The 23,389-nt window shown below is 32.1% G+C and overlaps 5 protein-coding genes across 5 annotated transcripts; 3 read left to right on the top strand and 2 right to left on the bottom strand.

The window, feature by feature from the left end:
• Positions 1-622: 622 nt before the first annotated feature.
• On the bottom strand, positions 623-2,911 carry LOC136781618 (uncharacterized). The gene has a single exon (XM_066740513.1). The coding sequence runs from the start codon at positions 2,909-2,911 to the stop codon at positions 623-625; it is 2,289 nt and encodes a 762-aa protein (XP_066596610.1).
• Positions 2,912-7,041: 4,130 nt separating this feature from the next.
• LOC136781617 (piggyBac transposable element-derived protein 4-like) lies at positions 7,042-8,790 on the top strand. Its single transcript, XM_066740511.1, has one exon. The coding sequence runs from the start codon at positions 7,042-7,044 to the stop codon at positions 8,788-8,790; it is 1,749 nt and encodes a 582-aa protein (XP_066596608.1).
• Positions 8,791-10,185: 1,395 nt separating this feature from the next.
• On the top strand, positions 10,186-12,219 carry LOC136781616 (uncharacterized). The gene has a single exon (XM_066740510.1). It carries the CDS (start codon positions 10,186-10,188, stop codon positions 12,217-12,219), a length of 2,034 nt encoding a protein of 677 aa, XP_066596607.1.
• A 4,582-nt stretch (positions 12,220-16,801) lies between these two features.
• Positions 16,802-18,610, top strand: LOC136781615 (putative nuclease HARBI1). The gene is made up of 3 exons (XM_066740509.1): positions 16,802-16,952; positions 17,124-17,280; positions 17,743-18,610. The coding sequence occupies exons 1-3, from the start codon at positions 16,802-16,804 to the stop codon at positions 18,608-18,610; spliced, it is 1,176 nt and encodes a 391-aa protein (XP_066596606.1).
• A 799-nt stretch (positions 18,611-19,409) lies between these two features.
• LOC136781613 (uncharacterized) lies at positions 19,410-20,068 on the bottom strand. Its single transcript, XM_066740508.1, has 2 exons — positions 20,014-20,068; positions 19,410-19,936 (listed from the first exon to the last, which is right to left on the bottom strand). The coding sequence occupies exons 1-2, from the start codon at positions 20,066-20,068 to the stop codon at positions 19,410-19,412; spliced, it is 582 nt and encodes a 193-aa protein (XP_066596605.1).
• Positions 20,069-23,389: the final 3,321 nt, after the last annotated feature.

The following is a 23,389-nucleotide window of genomic DNA, read 5'->3' as shown; positions in this document are numbered from 1 at the left end:
GACATACAGTAACTGTTTGTGACTAATTTCAATAAGGTTAGAAGGTTGTATTAACAAAATAAATCTTCTTTCATCATTTAAATTTGCCATAACTTGGTTTGTACGTATGTTTAAAAATTGAATCTATATAAGTACTTTTATATACTTATATGCAGTCATATACCATTAATATTTTAAACTATTGTTATTATATTCTTATAAAATGATTGGCAGGTAATATATTCTTCGAAAATGCAACAACAAGTATCGGAATGGGAAAATAAAATAGAAGTTATCAAATTGTATCCAGGAGCTGCCCCAGTAGCAAGATTGGTCGAGATGACGTCATTATGACCAGAAATCCAGTCATTTTTACATCATTTGAGCCAATTTTGGTAACGTGGTGATTATGTAGAGTATGAGCCATTTTTTTTTTTTTTTTTTATTTAAGGATTTCATACATATATTTCGATGTATATTTAACCACAAGAGAAAATAGAACTAAATTAACACAAAGTTATTAAAACTAAATTACATTTGTTCGGTTACAGAAAATAAAATTAAGAGACAACATTGACATGTTAATTAATTAAATTTTTTTTTTTTTCTTTTCTTAACTTGACAAATTAAAGTGCCATCTATCCTAGATACATAGATTATGAAACATAATGAATTTAAAAATGATCTGTAGAGCATTTAAATTAGGCTTTTCCAAAAAGGAGGACAAATAATAAGGAGAAGAAAAACCTTTTTTGCGTAAGGCATCCGTCATAATTTGTCTCCCCTCCTCAAATATCGTGCAATTCCAAAGCACATGATCTATGTCCTGCTTATTGAATCCACACTGACAACCGCCATCAAGTATAAAACCGATTCTTTGCAAAGACGAGTTCAAATGATAGTGATCGGAACGGATTCTGCAAGTAAAAGTTATAAGTTTTCTAGGTAAGTTAACCTTAGAAAACCACGGTCGACTTGATTGCTTATAAAAATATTTAAAATAAGCAGTCCCTTTGGAATTAGATTCAGTTAAAATTAACTTAGAATCATTGTGTCTGGCTTGTGAACGAAAAAAGGGTTTGAGATCTGTGAAAGGAATTCTTATTAAATCGGAGGGATCAACTGTATTAGAAAGGGCAGCTTCTTTAGCTAAACGATCAGCTTTTTCATTAAATGGAATTTCTTTGTGACCAGGGATGTAGAAGAAGTTAATATTGTTATGCCTTGATATGTGTAGAGAAGTATTATTATAAATGATCTCTTTAATTTCTCTCAAGAAGGGGTGTGTTTTTAATTTGTTGAGATAGATAGTGTTGAGGGCTACTATGGCGCTCAAGGAGTCAGAATATATATGAACTTGCTTAGGCCATTGATTTACTGCTAGTTTTGTAGCTTGAAGAAGAGCAAAACATTCAGCTGTAAAAATTGAAGCCTCATTTTCAAGTTTGAAAGTAAGGGCAGCGTCAAGTTCAGGAGAAACTAGGGCGGCACCAACCCCTCCAGAATTATTGCTGTTGTTATTATTATTCAGTTTGCTACCATCAGTAAAAATGGTAATGGTACCTGGTGCTCTGTTCATATAATGATCAAGGAAAATATTTTTTGCGTATGGACTGCTCTTTATTTGTAGACCCAAGTCAGTAATAATTGGTATTTGAACGAAATTAATACTATAGTCATGGATAGTGGTAGGAAGATAATTGTAGTCAATTATAGTTTTAAAGAGTGGCAAGAGTTCCACTAAACTAGTTAATAATAAGACTTGTGAAGTCTTTGTGGAGTTTAAAATAAAATTAATATACTTTAAATTAAAATTCGTGAAAACGTGGTATGTGAGAGATCCTTTTGATGCAAACCTTTTGGTCAAGTAACTTTTCCCAAGAAAAAGTGATCTTTCCTTGATTGTAAGAAGTTTACTTTCACCAATAAGAATATTAGTTGGAGTGCTTATTCTAAGGCCTAGGATAATTCTGATAGCAGCAAATTGGAGACGTTCAAAAGATAAAGCAAGTTTTGGGTTTTTAGGGTAGAAAAGAAAACTGTTATATTCAATTAAGGATCTAATATAGCTTTTATATAATACCAAAAGTGTGTCAGGATCGGATCCCCACCTAATCGAACTGATAAATTTAATTATATTTAAGCGTTTATAGAAAATGGATATAATATAGTCAATATGGTCTTTAAAACTAAGTTTATAGTCAAATATAATGCCAAGAAATTTAACCGATGGAGAGGATTTAATAATATCTGAACCTATTGTAATTGAGGATATGCCAGGAGGAATATTCTTATTATTAAAGTGAACAAGGATAGATTTATGAGGAGCAAGTTTTAAGCCAAATTCTAATAGATTCTGTTGCACTGTACGAATAGAGGACTGCAGTTTCCTTTTTGTTGAAGACGAAAAGGACACTGGACTATAAATTGCAATATCATCAGCAAATTGCAAATTAAAAACATTGGGATCAATATTCTTCATGATGTCCTTGACATAAATAATGTATAGGAGAGGACTGAGCACCCCACCTTGGGGCAGACCTTTGAAAGATCTATATTCTTCCTCCTTAACGTAAAAGGAATTGAAAAAATAAACTTTCCTGTCATTTATTAGAAAATTAACGAATTTAACAAGGTTAGATGGGCAACCAATTTCAGCTAATTTATCAAATAGAATTGAAGGAATAACGTTATCAAAGGCACTATTAATGTCAAGAAAGCAAGCTAAAAGATCTTTATTTTTGCTAAAGCTTTCTTGAATTTTAATTGTCATGGCAATCAAGTTATCAGTTACCGATCTGTTACTCCGAAAACCTGATTGTGTTTCTGGTAGAATGTTTTCAATTTCAATCCACCATTGAAGACGGTTTTGAATCATACGCTCAAAGGTTTTGCAAAGACAAGAAGAAAGAGAAATCGGACGGACACCCATGTTGTTGCTTTTACGAATAAAGAAAATATTATAATTTTTCCAGTCAGAAGGGAAGATACCCAAGCTGTACATTTCATTAAACAAATGGAGCAAATCCATTTTCAGTTTATGTGGCAGTAACTTTATAGCCTTGTATTCAATGTTGTCTCTTCCAGGAGCTGATTTTTCCTTACTGTTATTTAAAGCATAAGTAAGTTCGGAAAAGAGAAAAGAATCGCTCAAAAATTTATTGCTTGAACAGGCAGGAAGATAGTCGGGGTCAGTGGGTACATAGGGGGAAAATAGTTTTTCTAACGCTGAATTTATAGACTCTTGATGTTTAAGAAGGTTAAAGGGAGTATTGAATTCAGCCGTAGAGGCCCATTTGTTCTTAAAAATTTTGCACATTCTCCATACATATTTAGGATCTGTTTTTAAATTGATGCTCTCAGCGAAGTTCCTGAAGTTGGTTTTTTCTTCTGTTTGAAGGTTTTTTTGGCTATTGCAATTGCTTTTTTATATAAGATATAGTCCTCCATAGAATTAGTATGTTGCCATTTTTTAAGTCTAGCCTTTCTGCATCTAAGTACAGAATCACATTCAGAATCCCACCAGGGCACTGGATTTTTATGATGGTATGATTTACATTGAGGTTTTGGAGGTGTACTTGCAATTATACATTTGGTAATTAGTGATATAACGGCTTGATATTTATGTTCCACTTCCTCTTCAGCATGCACCACATTATGAATGTTATTGTATTCGTCTTCTAGTAGATTAAAAAAAGTAGACCAATCAGTTTTTTTTGTCGTTAATTTTGAGTTATGATGTTTGTAGATCGACTTTTCTCCTTGTATTTTAAACGAAATTGGGAAATGATCAGAACCCCATGTGTCATCAGAAGTAGAGGACGTAATAAGGTTGACTAAATTTGGTGTAGTAAGAATGAGATCAATGTTTGAATATTTATTTCTGTAATAGTCTATATGGGTAAGACTTTCAGTATTATGGATGATGAAATCAGATGATTCGAGGGCATTTAAAAGGTTAACTCCGTTAGTATCACATGAAGAGCAGTTCCATGCAGTGTGTTTTGCATTAAAATCACCCACAATAATGCAGGATTCACTGATCTTAAGATCTGATATAAGGTTAGACCATTCATTCTCGGACGTGCTGTAGCCAGGTATTCTATATAAGGCTATAATGTTAACAGCTGGATTAGTGTTAATAATAGTGATACCACACGTCTCAAATTTGTTATTATTCAAACTGATTTCATCCAGTTTATTAAAAAATAAAGATTTCTTGATAAAAAATATAATGCCTCCCCCAGAGGAGGCATTAGTATCTCTATCTTGTCTGTAGGAATTGTATCCTGCAAAATTAATTTTATTTTGCGTCTTTAACCAAGATTCCACAACGATGAATATATCAAATGACATGATGTGCTTCTGTAATTCCTCTTTACGTTTAATAATGCTTCTGGAGTTCCAGAATGCACAAGAAATGCCAGATTTCAGAACAAATGTCATAGGAGAATTATAGTTAATATAAGCAAATAAATACATGCAGTAAACAGTTTAAGTAAAGCTCGATAAAGTTATAACTAAGATTCCAACTCCATATCAGCACTTTGTCTATCACAGTCCTTCCACACAGCGGATGCTTCGAGTTTACCAATTATTCTTGTGAACAAGTTTTTAGTTGAACGGTCATTTAAGAGGTGGTAGAGTTCTCTTAGCATATGAGCTAAACTACTAAGCTCTTGAGTGAAAGTAGTGGCTATAGATGTTACTTCACTTTTACCCTTTGATTGAGTCAAGAAATCTTTTAAGTTTTTAAAATTAAGAGGGTATGAGCTATTTGTAAATCCTTTTTCCGTAGCCTCCTCAATAGATTCTAAGTTCACGAGCCAATCTTCAGATATTGGCGATTGTGAACGCGATCGTAGTGTGGTTTCTATTTTTCTGGATTTCTTTTTAGGTTTCACAGTATTGGTATTGGACATAATGGGGGGTAAAGAATTTTCAGTATCATTGGTAGCACATTCATTTAAAATTGACTGGTTAGTACTACTATTAGAGTTATCGGATGGAGGCGGTCTCTTAGTCACCACACTTCGTTGTGTAGGATTGACAACATTGTCACTATTATTGTTTGTATCTTGTAGTAAAGATGAGTTAGAGTTGATATCAGAGGAGGACAATTGAGCTAATTGTTGTTGACATTTATTAGCAAGATGATCATCACTCTTGCAAATGAAACATATAGGCTTTTCCGTTGACAAGAATATCCAGAAATTAGTTTCATCAAAATTAATTTGAAGATTATTTGGTATCTTGTAAACTTCTTCAGGAGAAACAAAAATCTGTCTTCTGAAGCTTTGTACGTGAGCGTATGTAGCATCTGAATGACTGGCCTTAACGAAGGATAACGAAGAGCTTAATTTAATGTTTAGCTTTTTAAGTTCTTCTTCAATAACAAAGTGTGGTATGGTCGGAAAAACATTCGACAAAATAACCCTTACAGATTTAGCGACAAAGGGTCTGACGGTCACTATATGTGCTCCAATTTTTATTGTCTTATTGCTGGATGTAAAATTATCAACCATAGGCTTATTAGCGAGAAAAATGCAAACTCTATTATTAGAGATTCTAGATGCAAATTTAACATTAGGAGGGCCAACAATCGTGCCAACTGCAGAAATGTACTCCTTAACAGGAACATCGTTAATTGCATCCAGGATAATAGCCTCCTCTTTTTTAGGAAATGTCGAGTTTTGAGCAACCTTTGCGTAACTTTGAGTAGAAGGAATTGGTACAACGTTTGAAGATACTTCAGGTTTATGTAAAGCCGAAGAAGTAAGAAGCACATCCTGACCGTTAGAAATTTCACTGTTTAAGGAGGACATTATATCAGAATCACTGCACCGCAGCGAACAGATATAAGGTTATATTAAAGGAGAAGCTGAATTAAACTGGAATAATTTGTGATCCAGGTTATTGTAAACTTAAAATTTCACAAATTAAGTCACTTATAACGAATCTATTTATGGTATCGCACACTGGAACATAGAATAACACGTCCGCACACGACAACATCACCGGCCAGACTCCAGTATGAGCCATTTATGGATATTAGAAAATCATTCAATTAGACAATGCTACGGAGGATGATAAATATAGATTTCGACTAAAAAGAGGCCTGGTATTTTACATTGCGTAAAATCTATAAAATTGTAAGACAAAAATATTAAAATATATAAATACATATTCATGTTTTTACAGATATATTTTTTTGTATTAATTTCAGATTATGTTGGAGAATTCTTTTTGGTATATAGTGATACATGATGCTTATCAATAAACTCTAATACAATAATATTGAGATACTTATTTCAATTTAATTTGTGACCTGCAGCTAGTGGAAATTTGAATATTATCACATTTTCGGTTCATAGCCTCTTGCATTGTTATTATATTCTTATAAAATGATTGCCAGGCAATATATTCTTAAATAATGCAACAACAAGCATCCGAATGGAAAAAAATAGTAGAAATAATTTGTATCCAGCAGCTGTATGTTGAGTATGAGCCATTTGTGGATATTATAAAATTATTAAATTATATTATGTTTGATATGAGCTTTATGTAGCAAAGCAACAATTAAAAGGAAAATTATATTTTATAATACGTACATATCCAATTTTAATTCAAACCAATTTTCTCTTAAGTAGCATTATTTATATAATAAATTTGTCTTATTTACAGGATATGTCAGAAAGAAGGAGCATCTAGAATAGTGGAAAATTGGGTAAACTCTCAAATATTTACATAAAGGTATGCAGAAAAAAATTTTAACATACGTAAACTGTTGGTGCCTATAATTATTGAAGATACAAGGTTTAAGTAATAAATAGATTTTTCATCATTTAACCCTTAGCGCTCCGTTGGCTCCGCTACGGAGCCATCCGTCATTTGTTTCGTAGCTCCGTAGGCTCCGCTGCGGAGCCCAATGTTTTTAACATGATTACGTTTAGGATGTTCCGGAATTGTCGGCGTTGGCAATTGTTATGTGTAATTAAAACATGCTCTGTCTCTCTACTGTCTTGTTTGAACTATTTTTTGGCTTATTATATAGTTAGAAACATGGAGAAAAATAATTATTATGATGAGGATATGGAGTTGAGTGATAGTGAAGATGTGTTTGATTTTCGAGTGTTAAAAGATATTGTGGAAGACAATGATGATTGTAATTCTAACACTTCAAGTAGTGGTTCTGAAATTATACCACCAAAGAGAGGACGAATGATGGTTATTGAAAGTGAAAGCGAAGAGTCGCTGGAAGACTTAGATGAATGGCGTGATGTCACGGAAGAAATAGATATGCCGGATAGAATTCCTTTTAATGTATCGCCAAAGGTCATTGGACCACAAATTCCTACAAATATTGTACAGCCAATACAATATTTTAAATTATTTTTCACAAACGAATTGGTAAATGAAATTATAAAAGAAACCAACAATTACGCAGAAAATGTTCTAAGGTATAAAGAAATATCTAGTAATTCTATTTGGCAAACATGGCGTGCGGTCGAAGAGGATGAGTTTTGGGCTTTTATTGGAGTTATTATCAATATGGGTATGATACCTCTGGCGAATATGCAGGAATACTGGTCAGTTAAGGAGAATAGTCACATCCCTTTCTTTAGTACAATATTTACAAGAAAGAGAATCATGCAAATATTTTGGATGTTGCATTTAAAAACACCGGATCCAGCGAAAAATGATATTAGAACACGTATTCAACGAGCATCTAATTTTTTAGAACCTATAAACTCAAGATTTTCAGACTATTTTATACCTGGAGAAAATATATGCGTTGACGAATCTGTAGTCAAATTTAAAGGAAAGATAAGTTTCATCACGTACAATCCCAATAAACCTACCAAGTGGGGCATTCGAGTATACGTTCTAGCAGATTCCGAAACTGGATATGTCTATAGCATTCTTCCATATTATGGAAGTATCACTTCCGAAAATCTGCCAAGGCGAGATTTACTGGTCAGTACCAGAATTACCTTGCATCTGTACCAACAATTATTAGATCGGGTACCTACCGCAGAAGGATATCATATGCATACCGACAGGTATTACACTAGTATACCCTTAGCTGAAGAATTAAGAAAATTGAAGTGCCACTTAACCGGTACCATACAAACTAACAGAAAAGGTGTTCCAACAAGCCTGAAGAAACCAAAATTAATTAAAAAAAAAACTGTCGCATACAAACGAGGAAATACAATGCTCTTAGCTTGGAGGGATAACAGAATAGTAACGTTATTGAGTAACTGGCATAATGCTGGAATGATAACCACTAATAGATTTATTCGAGGGGGTGCAAACGAAATAATTGAAAAGCCAAGTGTAGCTGTCGGGTACACAAAGTCGATGGGTGGTGTTGATCGGGCTGATCAATACGCCTCATGTTATTGCTTTTTGAGGATGTCACTTAAGTGGTGGCGAAAACTATTCTTTTGGGGAATGGAGATATCAATCATTAATTCGTACATCTTATATAAAACTGTACAGCACAATAAAAATGAGAAAGCATTGACGCACTTAAAGTACAGGAAAATTTTAGTCGATCAACTCGTAGGAGATTTTCGTCAGGAGAGAACAAGAGTTTCTACATCAATTTCTGAAATCAGACTAAACGGAAAACTGCACATAATGAGGAAAGGTTCAAAAAGGGACTGTGTTGTGTGCTCTACAAGGAAACAAAGGGATGGCAGGCGTCAAACAAGTGAATATTGTGACACTTGCCCAAATAAACCCAGAATGCACATGGGAGATTGTTTCAAAAGATATCATACCATGGTGAAATACAAAATTTAAAATTTATCTTTTATTACAAGACGAAAGTGCATATGTATAAAATAAATAAAATCAAAAACGTTTACAAGCACGTGTAATTTTTCTCACTTAATATAAGACTCCTTCTTCTCACACGTTCCGCTGCGAAAATGTGGCGGAGTTGGTGGTAGGCAGTGGTACAAAAACGTACGGAGCGCTAAGGGTTAAAATTGTCATTAATTGTTTAGTATGTATATTTAAATAGTCAGCTTGGGTACTATTATATTTGAGATGTAGTTTCAGTAACAAAGTATCAATTGAAAGGAAAATTGTATTATACGTATCCAATTTTAATTCAAACCAATTTTCTCTTAAATAGTATTTTTTTATATTATAAATTTATTTTATTTACAGGTTATCGTAGAAAGAAGAAGGGGCATCTACAATGGTGGAAAATTGACTAAGCTGTCACATATTTGGGTAAAGATAAGCATATAAAACATTTTAACATACGTAAACTGTTAGTGCCTAACTATTGAAGATAGATGGTTTTAGTAATAAGTAGATCTTTCATTATTTAAAGTAGTCATTAATTTTTGTATATGTATATTTAAATAGTAAGTCTGGGAACTATTATGTATGAGTTGAGCTTTAGGTAGCATAAAGCAACAATTGAAAGGAAATTATATTGTTTAATATGTATCCAAAATTAATCCAAGCAAAGGACCCCGCACTAATCATATGGAAAATCGGTCCCGGTCAAATAAATTGGTTTTTACATATGTTGTAGCTTATTACCTACTGAACAAAAGATGTAAAGGGTACAAAGCTCAATAATGGATAGTTATCGAGTTATAACCAATCAAACATGTAAAATTCGGGCTGCCGAATAATCAAATCTCGGAAGGTATTGATTTTTTTGAAAAATGTTTTAAACAAAAATAGTAGGGTTTTACAAAATTGTTAATTAGTGATATTATTTAAGAATTTTGAAGAACCTTGAAGAACTCCGTGAACCGAAATCTTCCACAAAAACGGTTATTTTTTATTATATTCGTGTAGCTAAATTCGAGACGTTTTCAAAATATTTTTGATGAACCTTTTTCCTACTAAAACTTCTTGAGAATCAATATACACGATTTACCATCTCTGGTTATGAGCGTAGAGTTATGTGTAGAGCGTTCTATTCCTACAGTTAGAGCCGCCAGGCGACTTATCCCCACTGCTACACCGCGGGCGATTTAGTGTTCTATCTGCAATCTGTAAGAAATCATATTGGTTTATATTGCTAGCGCAGACTTTGTCATTACTAAGCGTATCTATTCTAGCGTTATTGCTGTCGTATGCTATTACTTTCTGACGTTACTACGTTCGATATTGATATTATTGATATCGGATATCTGATATTTCTACGCAATTCGATAATAAAATATTATCATGGCTTACAGACATCGAATACATTGCTGTGTTTGCGATCGTGCTTTTCAAGCTCGACAAATGGTACGAATTAATGGCGATAATGATGCAATTAAAAAACAAATCGCTGTGTTTAGACGAACTGGACTGGGTAAGGAGCCCATTGACATAGACAATGAAAGCCGATTATGTTTTAATTGCAATATATCTATTATACATGAAATAGAACAGATAGAACTTGATCCGACGTGCCTACGACTCAACGTCATTACTCAAACCCGAAATAATTCTTGTTTATTTTGCAATGCTATTGTAAATATTAGACGATTGTCGTTAGAATCCAGGGTAAATGTCTATGTTTTGAAAATTATTTATATTCCTGAACACGTTTATTGTTGTGACAAACACTTAGATGATCGCGGATTTATTTTACAGTCACTGCTGCCAGGTTTGCGATTTATTTATAGACCATATGTAATAAAAGGTCAGCAACTGCAAGTTTTCTTAGAAGCTCTTCGTAATATAGCAAGTAATAATAATCGCTATGAAAACGAAAATAGTTTTACAGAGGATGAATTTAAATGTATAGCACCCTTTACAAAACAACAGTTTCAAGAGTTGTATACATATTGCGATCCTATATTCGAAGAACAAGGTATCAGAAACGTTACTAAAAAAGATCTTTTAATTTTTCTATGCAAGCTGCGACAAGGACTGTCTGATGAATTTCTGAAAGTACTGTTTCAGTATTCGTCTAGACAAGCAGTGAGTTTAGCGATTTCCAAAGTTCGGCAGTCTTTAGTAAACAGATTCGTCCCTGATAATATTGGCTTTCAAGCTATAACTCGAGAAGAGTATATAATGAGACATGTAACACCTTTTGCAAACGAATTATATAATTCTGAGCCAACTATTCCGAAAGTAATTGCTTATATTGACGGTACTTATTCTTATACTCATAAAAGTAGCAACTTTCGTGTTTTGCGACAAACATACTCAATGCAAAAAGGTCGACATCTGATAAAACCTTCTCTTATAGTTGCTCCAGATGGGTATATACTGGCTATTCAGGGTCCTTACTTTTCCGATTCACGTAACAATGATGCTCGAATATTAAATAATGAATTTCAACGTGATGCGGACAATATGAGAGGATGGTTTCATGATGGTGACATTTTTATATTGGATCGTGGATATCGAGATGCTCAGCTATTACTTCGCGAATTAGGCATTGAGCATAAAATGCCAGCTTTTCTTGAACCTCAACAGAAACAATTATGCACTCAAGAAGCTAATGAGTCTCGATTGGTGACAAAAACAAGGTGGATAATTGAAGCTAGAAATGGACATATCAAATCTCTGTTCAAGTTCTTTGATCATATAATTATAATGCCTCAACTTCATCACTTAGGCGACTTTTATAACATTGCAGGTGCTATAATTAATAGATATCATCCTTTAATTTTAATGACAGAAGCTAATGCAGAATTAGCGAGAGAACTTCTTGATAAATCTAGAGAGGTTAATATTATTCAAGCGCGAGTTGAAGTAGAAAGAATGTGTTATAGAAATGCACAATGGATACATTTACATGAAGGGCAATTACGTGACTTTCCACGCCTAACGTTAGAATATTTACGAGATTTGACTATTGGCACATTTCAGGTTCGTCTAGCAAGATCTTATATTCAAGATAAGATGCAGCGTGATGCACAAGAAGAATTTCAATTGGATTCGTTGTTTGATGAACAAGGTTTCATAAGGGTGCGAGTGTTTTCACGATTCCGTAATGCTACAAAACATCAAATATTTATAGCTTACGACATAAGAGATGCAGATAATATAGATGATGAGAGGGATGCGATTTTGGGTTATTACTGTACCTGTAAGTCAGGCGCACGGACTGTGGGTACATGTGCACATGTAGCTAGCGTGTTGTGGTACTTAGGATATGCACGACACCAGCCCAATATTCGCTATCCCTCTTCATCATTATTGAACACAATATTAGATGCTGCTCAGAGACCACCACAGCAGGATCCAAATAATGAGTAATAAACAATAATATCCTTTATTATATTACCACACATATAAACACACAGCAGAGAGGGTTTGGAGTCAAAAAATACTACGGAAGTGACGAACCGTAGGGTCCTTATCTCTGCTGTAAGACAAAAATTTTTGTTCACGGAGCTTTTCAAGTTTCTTCAAAATTCTTAAATAATATCACTAATTAACAAATTTTGTAAAACCCTACTATTTTTGTTTAAAACATTTTTCAAAAAAATCAATACCTTCCGAGATTTGATTATTCGGCAGCCCGAATTTTACATGTTTGATTGGTTATAACTCGATAACTATCCAATATTGAGCTTTGTACCCTTTACATCTTTTGTTCAGTAGGTAATAAGCTACAACATATGTAAAAACCAATTTATTTGACCGGGACCGATTTTCCATATGATTAGTGCGGGGTCCTTTTCTCTTAATTAGCATTGTTTATATTAAAATTTTGTTTTATTTACAGGTTATTTCAGAAAGAAGAAGGAGCATCTATAATAGGGGGAAATTAGATAAGCAGTCACATGTTTGTGTAAAGATATGCAGATAAAACATTATAATTTACAAATACTTTTGGTGACTAATGTTAATGAGGATAGAAAGTTGTTGTAATAAGCAGATCTTTCATCATTTTAATTTTTCATTAACCGATGTATATGTATATTTAAACAGTAAGCCTGGAAACTATTATATATGACTTGAGCTATAAGTAGCAAAGCAACAATTGGAAGAAAATTGTATCGTCTAATACCTATCTAATTTTAATTTATACATATTTTATCTTAATTAGCAATGTTTATATTATAATTTTCATATTTACAGGTTATATCAGAAACAAGAAGGAGCATCTAGAATAGTGGGAAATAGGCTAAGCAGTCACATGTTTGCGTAAAGATATGCAGTTGAAACATTATAACTTACGAAAATTTTTGGTGACTAATTTTTTATGAGGATAGAAGGTTGTAGTAATAAGTAGAACTTTCATCATCTAAATTTGTCATTAATTGCTGTATATGCAAATGATATTGATTAATACATAAGAGGGATAATGAAACGTGATTATATTTCTTCATACGCAAATGCAGTTATACAATGCATTGTAAATTGTTATTCAATTAGAAGTGTACTATTTCGTATAGGAGCAGACAATTCTCTAAAATCTTTTATTTTTGCTTACAGAAACTTTTGATAAATCTTTAGAGAATATTGATATTAGACAATATGCTGAAATCCAATTTGTTGGAAAGCGGCAGTATGAGAGCCCTGTTGCTTTCGTTTATTAGGAAATCATTTTTGTTTTGCAGCAAATACAATTGCGGCTTGCCTTTAGACCTTAGAGTTCTGGTAAGTAGCCAATTGATAGTTTACACTCTGTAGATTGTTTGTAATTGTAACTTTACAGTATTAAAATGAGTGAGGTGTAATTTATGAGCGGGGGGGAGGGTGAAACCAAACCACTGTTTATTTAATAAAATATAGAATATACACAATCAGAAATTGGCTATTATACAATCATTATTAAATTTATCAGAATCTCATGTCAAATGCATCTACTAATTGAGCCATTGTAACTCGGATTACATTTAATTTAAACTTTATAACTAAACAAATTTACAAAATGGAAGAGACATTTATATAAGCAATCCACAGAGCACAGCTACCAAATAGCTGTTTACACAGAAATCTAAGCTCTAAGAGGTAAACCATAAGTATTATAGTTGCTGCCAAATAGAACAGATTTCATATTATCCATAAGTAACACGGTTCACATTATTTGCGTAACCTATTCAGTAGGATATGGAGGTCCTACATCCAAATTATAATAATCATGCTCTTAGATTCCATTATATAGAAGTTTTCTTTCACCGTAAACAGAAAATGATATTAATGCTTGAAACATGAAGCTTTCCAAAGCCCCAAATGACTATAACATCAGATTTGTAGTAATTGACGAAACTTCCAATTTCATGTTTCCAGATAATTATCAGCAAAAGGAGTCAAGATGGGGACTAGGTCCAATGGAGTCTTTTATCGATCTCATCGAGCTAAGTAAAAAAGGTCCTATGGATAATACTGTTATCTGTTACGGTTTAGAGAATAAATCCATCTGCACCGTCTACTGTTACCTCATTTTGACCGTGGACAAAAATTGATAAAATTTGAAAAAATTTCCAAATTTTAATGGAAGCTACCCACCATAGTGCTACAATCCATGCATCTTTTTGTTTTTCGATGCTATAAACGAATCTTGTATCAAAGTTGTAAAACTTGTGGAATCCCAGATTTTCATGTTCCAGCTTACGGCCGTATTCATAGTCGGTCCTTAAGAAGCTCCTTAGATTAAGGACTCCTTATCTAGGGAATTTTAACTGTAGCAAAATGGAGTTTGTCCTTAGCTATCAAATGGCGTGGTTAACCTTAATTTTTAATTGTAAACAAGAATAATATTTTCGGAAAACGATTTTAGAAAAGAAGAAAGGATTTTAGTAAATAACAGAGAAGAAAAAACATATCAGATGAGTACTAATTAATAACAAAACATGAAAATTATTGTAAATTTCTAAGGAAATATACTTTTTGATTATTTTATTTTTGTTACAGGTGAAATCCTGTTTCTGATGAGTTTCAATGAAGGAAAAAAGTACTTATAGATCAATAAATGAAAAAGCATTAAATTATAAAGCATTTCTGTGTAGCCCAGTCATTTCAATAATTTAGACATAATGTTATAACAGTGAATGTGTAAGCGATTGGTGTATATACAATCAAGTTTTATTGTAAATTAGTAATGATGTACGATAATGTTTTGATTGCTACTTTTATAAATTAAAACTAGTTCAATTAACCTATTATTTATATTTCTTTCCTTTGTTACGTACTGGGTAGTCGTGGCCGCCTATCGGTCGAGTTTCACGCTGACTCGACACTACAGTCTGGGTCAGTAGAAACGCCGATTGAGCTTTTCGACTATCGGTACAATGAAATATAGTATTACACTCCGAGCGGTAAGAATGTAATGAATTGGCAAGATTCGGGGTGAATGATAGTATGTATAAACATACGTTGGAACAGCAGGTTTGACACAAAACTATGTATTTTCAGGTATTGCAAATGTACTTACAGTAAACGCTAATTATGCTGGATCAGCATTCGCAGGATTATTTACTATTTGTCACAACTATTGGAGAGACTAGACTCTCCGATGATTATGGATTACTCGCACTTAATTAATTATGATCAGTTCGTAGTAGTTGTGCTTGTCTTCCAGAACGGTACGTGTTAGGCACGACTGAAAGATGTACACTCGCGACAATTTCTACACGACTTGTTTCGGATTGAATTATACTAGACTTAACTACTAGTACACGGCGACTGGGCAAGAGATTTGTTAGAATACGGTGGAGTACTCTGCTCCCGTGGAACGAACACTAGAGTTGCGACCTTGGAACGCGGATGATGCGGCAGCGGCTAAGCTTGCACAGAATAAGACTCAACTCAAGGGTCGCGGAACTCGCATATATGTAGGAGGCTTAATAGGTCATGTGTCGTCAGTAGCGCCATGATCTTTTGACACATGACAACCAAAAAGTCTCCACATCCACGGCCGACGCCCAAGGTTTGACGCATTTCCGGAAAAGAAGTCCGGGTGTCAGCAATGTGCAATACTACCGGTATTGCACACGGACGGGTGCGATCTACTTTGGTTCGGCGAGGTGGCTGACCCCTACGTTACACCTTAATCCAAATTCTATATACACATAGTACGTAATTACATATTCTCATATTAATCATATATTCTTTAATTTACTAATAAAATTACCATAATTTTATATTTGTAGAGCATAACTGTTTGTAGCAATGACTTTATTATTCGATCAATGTAAGACAAATTGCAAAGGGTTTCTGCAAATGTCTTATTGATCCACCACATTTTTCCATATCTTGTATGACATCTATTTTCCTTGTTAATCCCTTTTTCAAGTTTTCAACATATACCAATATTTTTTTGCTATTTTTAAATACACTTGGATATGGCTATTCTATTAACTAACTGATTTTATAAATATTAAGATGATTGGTAAACCATTGTTCTGTTAAATTTGAAAAATGGACACTTGAATTATTGTGCTTATAATGTTTGGCACCTCTTCCATAGGATATCTTCTCTTTACATTTGAGAGGATGTTGTTCTCCAATACATTTAAATGTACTGCTGAATGCTTCTTGTTTTTAGCTTCAAATAATTATCCAACTTCACATTTGTATATCCATCCTCAATATATGATACATATTTTGATACTCCTATTTGTTTGTGAAATTCATTTGTTCTAAAATCTTAGGAGGCTTACGATTAAAGATTGGCATTTCAATCCAGATTTACTTTTCTGCAGTCATGCAACTATCAACTCAAAAATTACTAGATCGATCCAGATTGTCGCTTTTCGACAAAAGTCAATCCTGATTACAAATTGAACATTTTGGAGTACAATTAACAGAGCACATATTTGTGTCAATACAAGATAATATCTTGTTATTATTAATTATAAGAAATAAATTATAAGTGGCTGTAGTTAAAATGGATATATTATGTTTCTGGAATTCACTTTTTGAAGATGCTAATAGTGAACTAGAAGATGAAAATATAATAATGTTATCAGGAAAAAGAGAATATCATGCTAGAATGGCAAATTATTTGCCAAATGTTGTGCTCCATTATTCACTATCAGGTATTTGAAAATGTCTTAATGTAACATATATAGCATATTATATTTTTATATATAAAAATTAGTCTTAACTAAATAGTTCATAATATTATGTACTGTTTACTGTACCGCTTCTTTTTGTGATATCTGTAAGTAACATTATATAATATAATTTAGAGTATTATTTATTTGCAGATTTTAAATCACACTTCAGACTATCGAAGTTTACATTTGAAGCATTGGTACAACGAATAGGACCATGTCTACTTCGTAGAGCTAATGGTCCCAAAGTACATCCTTTTAAGCAATTAGCTATTGCATTATGGATATTTGGAAATCAGGAGGTATTCAGGTAAGTTAATGTTTCTGTGGCTATTGTGTAACTTAAGTTTATATTGAAGTAATAGATTTGTATTTATTTATTATATGTATATGCTCATGGTGGTGAAAGTTTAAGAGGGTATTGCTATTCGCTATGTGCACATCTACACATTGGTAGTCAGGTAAGAATGTGTAGTGATGCATATGCTTAATATCAGCGCTGACTATCGGTAAATTTTGTCACTTTTGCCGGACTTTTTTTGTTTATGTATATTGCTACACATTCTTACCTGACTGCCAACGTGTAGGTGTGCACATAGCGAATAGCATTGAAGGTTTAGAGTAAAGTCATTGTGTGTGTGTGTCCTTAAGAAGGCCCACATAAATCAATACTCAACTAATATGAAAGACTAGATTATGTTTGATAAAAGTAGGGTTGAATTTTAAACAATAGTTCTACTACATAAGATATATATATATTTTTTTGTTTCAGATCTGTATCAGATCGATTCGATTTAAGTAAAAGTACTATATGGAATTGCGTTTTTAATGTAACATACGTACTCCAAAATCATGCAGCAGATTACATTAAATGGCCAAATGATTACCAAATTAAATATAATATACAAAAATTTGCTGAAATTAGTCATTTTCCTGGAGTGATTGGTGTTATCGATGGATGCCATATTCCCATAAGTGCTCCCAAAAACCATCCCAACAGTTATATAAACCGTAAAGGCTTTCATTCGATACATTTACAAGGGATTTGTGATTCAAACAGGAAGTTTATCGATGTCTTTACTGGTTACTGTGGTAGTGTTCATGATGCTCGGGTATGGCAGAATAGCAAAATCAAATTAGTAATAGACAATGAATGTGACAGATATTTTCCTAATAATACACACTTACTGGGAGATTCAGCATATCCCTTATACAAGATCTTATTAACACCTTATAAGGATAACGGCCATTTAAATGAAATACAAATAAACTATAACAGAAAATTTTGTTCTACAAGGATGATAATAGAGCGAACCTTTGGGCTTCTAAAAGGAAGATTCAGAAAATTAAACTACATTTATATGTTTAATACGGATATGATTCCTTCTGTAATATTAGCTTGTTGCATATTGCACAATATTTGTATTGAAAATGATGATGATCCCTTTGAATCAATTGAGGTGAATGAAGATGACGAAGAAGATATGTACTATAATAATAACAATGACATCTTTGTAGATGGAAAAGAAAAAAGGGAACTACTAGCTACTTTATTAAATTCTGTGTTAAATATTAATTTAATTAAAAATAAAAAAATTGGTAAACATTCATTTGTTATTCCTGTACGTTTTAATTCTTGAAAGCTTTTCTTCTATATTCTTTATATTTATGTATTATCAATTATCTGCAAGTATATTAAATTGTATTACGTAAAATACCAAAGGTCATACAATAAATAGTTTTACAGTTTAGACTTCAAAGAAACTTTAATCATCACAAATCTTATACATTAAAAAAATTAAATTACGCATATTGCCAATTTAATTCTAATGGTAACACATTCATAACAATATAAATATAATAAATGACAAACATAAAATTTCTGATTTTAATTCGAAACAAATAAAATTAACTTAGGAACATACATTTTATCTTGAAACGATGAACTTTTTACATATAATGTATGATTTCGACTATCTTTGAGTGCTTTTCAATCCAAAGTTAAAATAAAATTTTTCCAGTAGAAAAAATGTTAAAGGTGCATCATAGTCACTTAATTATTGTGTATCACCGACCTGAAAAATGATACCTTTCCTTAGATTACATATTATAAACTTTGATAATGTTTACTAACCTTCAAGACTATCTTTCTCTTACAGTTTACTCCTCTTTAAAAATTATAATTGAGTGTGAGTACTTCTTATTTAACTATAATACTTTAATATATTATTGTTCAAGCGTGCTGTAAGATGTAAATATGACTGGCTTGTTCTTAATACCTTAGAAAAAAATTCCAGTCTTGTTCTGATTTTCAACTGAAAATTATAATCTATATAAGTATATATTTCACAAATTGATTAGTCCTAACCAAAAAACATAAACAAATGCAATTACTTAATACTTGTCACATAATTTTGTTACCTTAAAATGAATCTATTTTTATGTACGTTTTAGATGCACCTTTAGTAAGGATAAAAATTCCTTTTTCAGTTCAAGGTTCTCACGATGATGCTTTTCTTTTTGCTTATAAAAATCTTCAGGTTTCACATTTTTTTTAATGTTCGACCGCTTTGTAATTGTTCTTTTTGGCATTATGTTTGAGCAACAAGCGTTTTCATCATTCTTTTCAGGGTATAATACACTGTAAGCCAAAGAAACTGGATTCACTTCTGGCATTGGATCCATAATTTCATTAATCACATTAAAATGTACCCAAGTTTCTCTACTGTTGCCTGTTTTTTGGTTGTTATCTTTTATTTTCTTATATTTTTGTTTCAAATTTTTCCATTTGAAAGAACATTGCTCTGGAGTAGCGAAGTGCCCTTTAGATTTAAAAACGCAAGCAATTTCTTGCCATATTTTTTTATTTATGCAATTTTTTTTATTCAAATGCTCGGACTTAACCCTTACTTCTTCCAATAATAATTTAGTATTTTCTAATGTCCATTCGAATCTGTTATTATTATCTAAGAAAAATAAATATTTGAATAGTAATTAAACAAGTAAAAATATTTTATATGCACATATAAAAAATCAATTTCACCTGAGCAATCTTCTTGTATCTCATTTATAATAATTTCGAAGTCACTTTCTTCCATGTTCTTTTCAATAATCTTAAAAAAAAAGAAATAGTATTACACTATTTTACTGCTGTATTTTTTAACGAGGTTATCTTTAATTTTTTTATCCTTTACACTTGCAATTTGGTCACTTCCCATTCTTTTCAATCTGGATTGACTTTTGTCGGAAGGCGACAATCCGGATCGGTATAGTAATTTTTGAGTTGATAGTTGCATGACTGCAGAAAAGTAAATCTGGATTGAAATGCCAATCTTTAATCGTAAGCCTCCTTAATTTATCTTTTTACTAGATATATATTATATCATTTTCAAAGAATTGATATGTCTTTCTATCAATCCTAACAACCTCATAATAGATGTAATGAAATAAGTATTCTATATTCAAAATGGATATCTATGCGTGTAGTGGGAAAACTATTTGAAGCTGAAAAGAAGATGAACTCAGCAGTATAAAAATACCTTTTAACGAACTTTATTTTCACAAGTATTATGAGAACATATCTCGCAGAAAAGATGCCAAATTTTAATAGTATCATTCAAATGTCCATTTTACAAATTAAAGAAGATAATGGTTTAACAATCATTTCAACTATTACAAAAATAATTGCAGATCAGCAGTATTATCAGATCTGTGTGTATGTATAAATGATTAGAAAATTAATGTTATATGTTATAGACTAGAAGAAAATAGTGCAACGGAGCCAAATAAATGTCACACAAGATGTGGAAGGATGTGGTGGATCAATAAAACATTAGCAGAAACCCTTTGCAACTTGTCTTACATTGATCGAATAATAAAAATCATTGCAACAAACAGTTATGCCCTACAAATATAAAATTGTAATAATTTTGTTAATAATTTAAAGAATATATGACTAATATGAGAATATGCAATTACGTGCTATGTGTATATAGAATTTGGAATGAGGGAAGAAATATAAATAATAGGTTAATTGAACTAGTTTTAATTTATAAAAGTAGCAATCAAAACATTATCGTACATCATTACTAATTTACAATAAAACTTGATCAAGAGACACGGTAGTGTCTCGACGGCAAGTACACAAAAAAGTAGATAATGACATGTATATACGGCCGTCGAGGCACTACTCTCTTATACAGCAAGTTTGGCTGTCCTAATTTTTAAACCGATTTTTCTTTGTGAATAATCCACTATCATGATTTAAGCAAAGCTTTTCTTAAAATGGTTTTGAACGAGCTTTCATTTGAGCCCATAAACATTAAAATCGGTTCACGCAATCCAGAGATCTCATACTCTGTTAGCTATATATATGCCAAAGTTGAAATTCTTCTCCCTTTTCTCTCTGTATGTCTCGGGCTGAAGTTGGCTGCTATATTCAACTGCTATATTCAATACCGGCATAACCCTAAATTTCGATCGATTTTGATAGAACTGTCAAAATCAAAATTACTCTGTTGGGATAAAAATAGTATGATATAATTCAAAGTGTAGATAATTAAACTAAAGGAATAAATACATGAAGGAGTCTGATGGAGAATCAGATAAGTAACACAACATTGTAAAATATATTAAAATTTAATATTTTGTGGTACTTTGTGGGATTTTATGTTTTCAGGTTAAGATTCTTGTAATGCCACCTCATTTTAGAAAGATATAATGTTTTATATGAAGAAAAGTTTGAAAAAAGATTTTTGGCTATAAAGTTGTTAAACAAACTAAAGGAATGAATACATGAAAGAGTCTGAAACAGAATCAGATAAGTAACACAGCACTGTAAAATATATTAAAATTTAATATTTTGTGGTACTTTGTGGGATTTTATGTTTTCAGGTTAATATAATGTTTTGCATAAGGAAAGTTTGAAAAAAGATTTTTGGCTAGAAAGTTGTGCAATAGACGGAGAAGTTTAAAATTATCAAAATGGATTTCCATGGTAACGATACTATAACATTGATAATTGTAATATCAACTATCCGGACAAATTCTATATTTAAAAGTAAGAAATGCAAATGGTGATATAGACAGCAGCAGTTAATTATTAAAATATACAAAAACTTGATGTTTGAAACTGAAGCCTGGAAAAAGAAACACCTGCTAGTGAGTACAAAGTAAAATTCTTTAAAATATAAGACTAATGATTGATGAATGTTATGATGAGAATTCTTTAGAATGATATATTAATCATAATAATTCGTTAGCTTAGTATTTTGCAAATGACATTTGTACAATTGAAAAGGAGATAAAATTGTGTGTGACAGCAGAATATTTAAGAAGCAAAGACTTTATTGATATTCTCTGTGGTATTTTCTGATTGAGAATGTCCAGAGGAAGATAAAAATAACCTATGGTTGGCATAGGATATACCAGAACTCAATGGTGATGTTAAGACATAAAGTTAATAAAAATATTAAAAAAGTAATAAATTTAAAGCCACATTGTGATAAATGAAGGGCTTGCCATCCAGTTTGGACTAAAAATCTAAGGAATAAGAGGATAATATTTAACAATCGATATGACTAAAACATCTAGAACCTTATTATTATGAAAATGCCAATAATTTATCATTTTTCATTGTACAGGCATACAGTGGGTGAAAGTAGGAAATTGACAGCGGAATATCTGAAAAGCAGAGGCTTGAACGATATTCTCCATAGTAGTTCCTGATTCTGAATGTCAAGAGGAAAATAAAAATGACACTGGTTTGGCGCAGGATATGCTAGAACTCAATGTTGATATTCAGACCTGGAATTAAAAAAGATGTCAACAAAATAATAAATTTAATGCCACATTCTGAGAGAAGAAGGGCTTGCAACTCAGTTTGCACTAAAATTCTATGCAATATGAGGTTAATATTTAATATGTGTTATAAACAAAACCTCTAGAATCTTATAATCAGGAAAATTCATAGAGTCATTTTATTTCATTTAAAGTCATACGGTGGGTGAAAGTAGCAAATTGACAGCAGAATATCTAGGAAGCCTCTACTTCTTAGATATTCTCCATAGTAATTCCTAATTCTGAATATACAGAGGAAGATAAAAATGACCTTGGTTTGGCATAGGATATGCCAGAACCCAATGTTTATATTCAGACCTGGAGTTAAAGAAGATGTCAATAAAATAATAAATTTAATACCACATTCTGAGAAAAGAAGGGCTCTCAACTCAGTTTGCACTAAAATTCTATGCAATATGAGGCTAATATTTAAAAAGTGTTATGATCAAACTTTTAGAAGCATACAATTATGAAAAATCCATTAATTTATGATTTTTCATTTTACAGGTATACGGTGGGTGAAAGTAGGAAATTGACAGCGGAATATCTAAAAAGCAGAGGCTTTAACGATATTCTTTGTG

This window comes from Prorops nasuta, unplaced genomic scaffold (genome assembly GCF_024137725.1).
Source record: "Prorops nasuta isolate Cenicafe-Biocafe unplaced genomic scaffold, Cenicafe_Pnas_1.2 PNAS00023, whole genome shotgun sequence".
NCBI lineage: Eukaryota > Metazoa > Arthropoda > Insecta > Hymenoptera > Bethylidae > Prorops > Prorops nasuta.
This window is presented reverse-complemented; position numbering and strand designations above follow the sequence as displayed.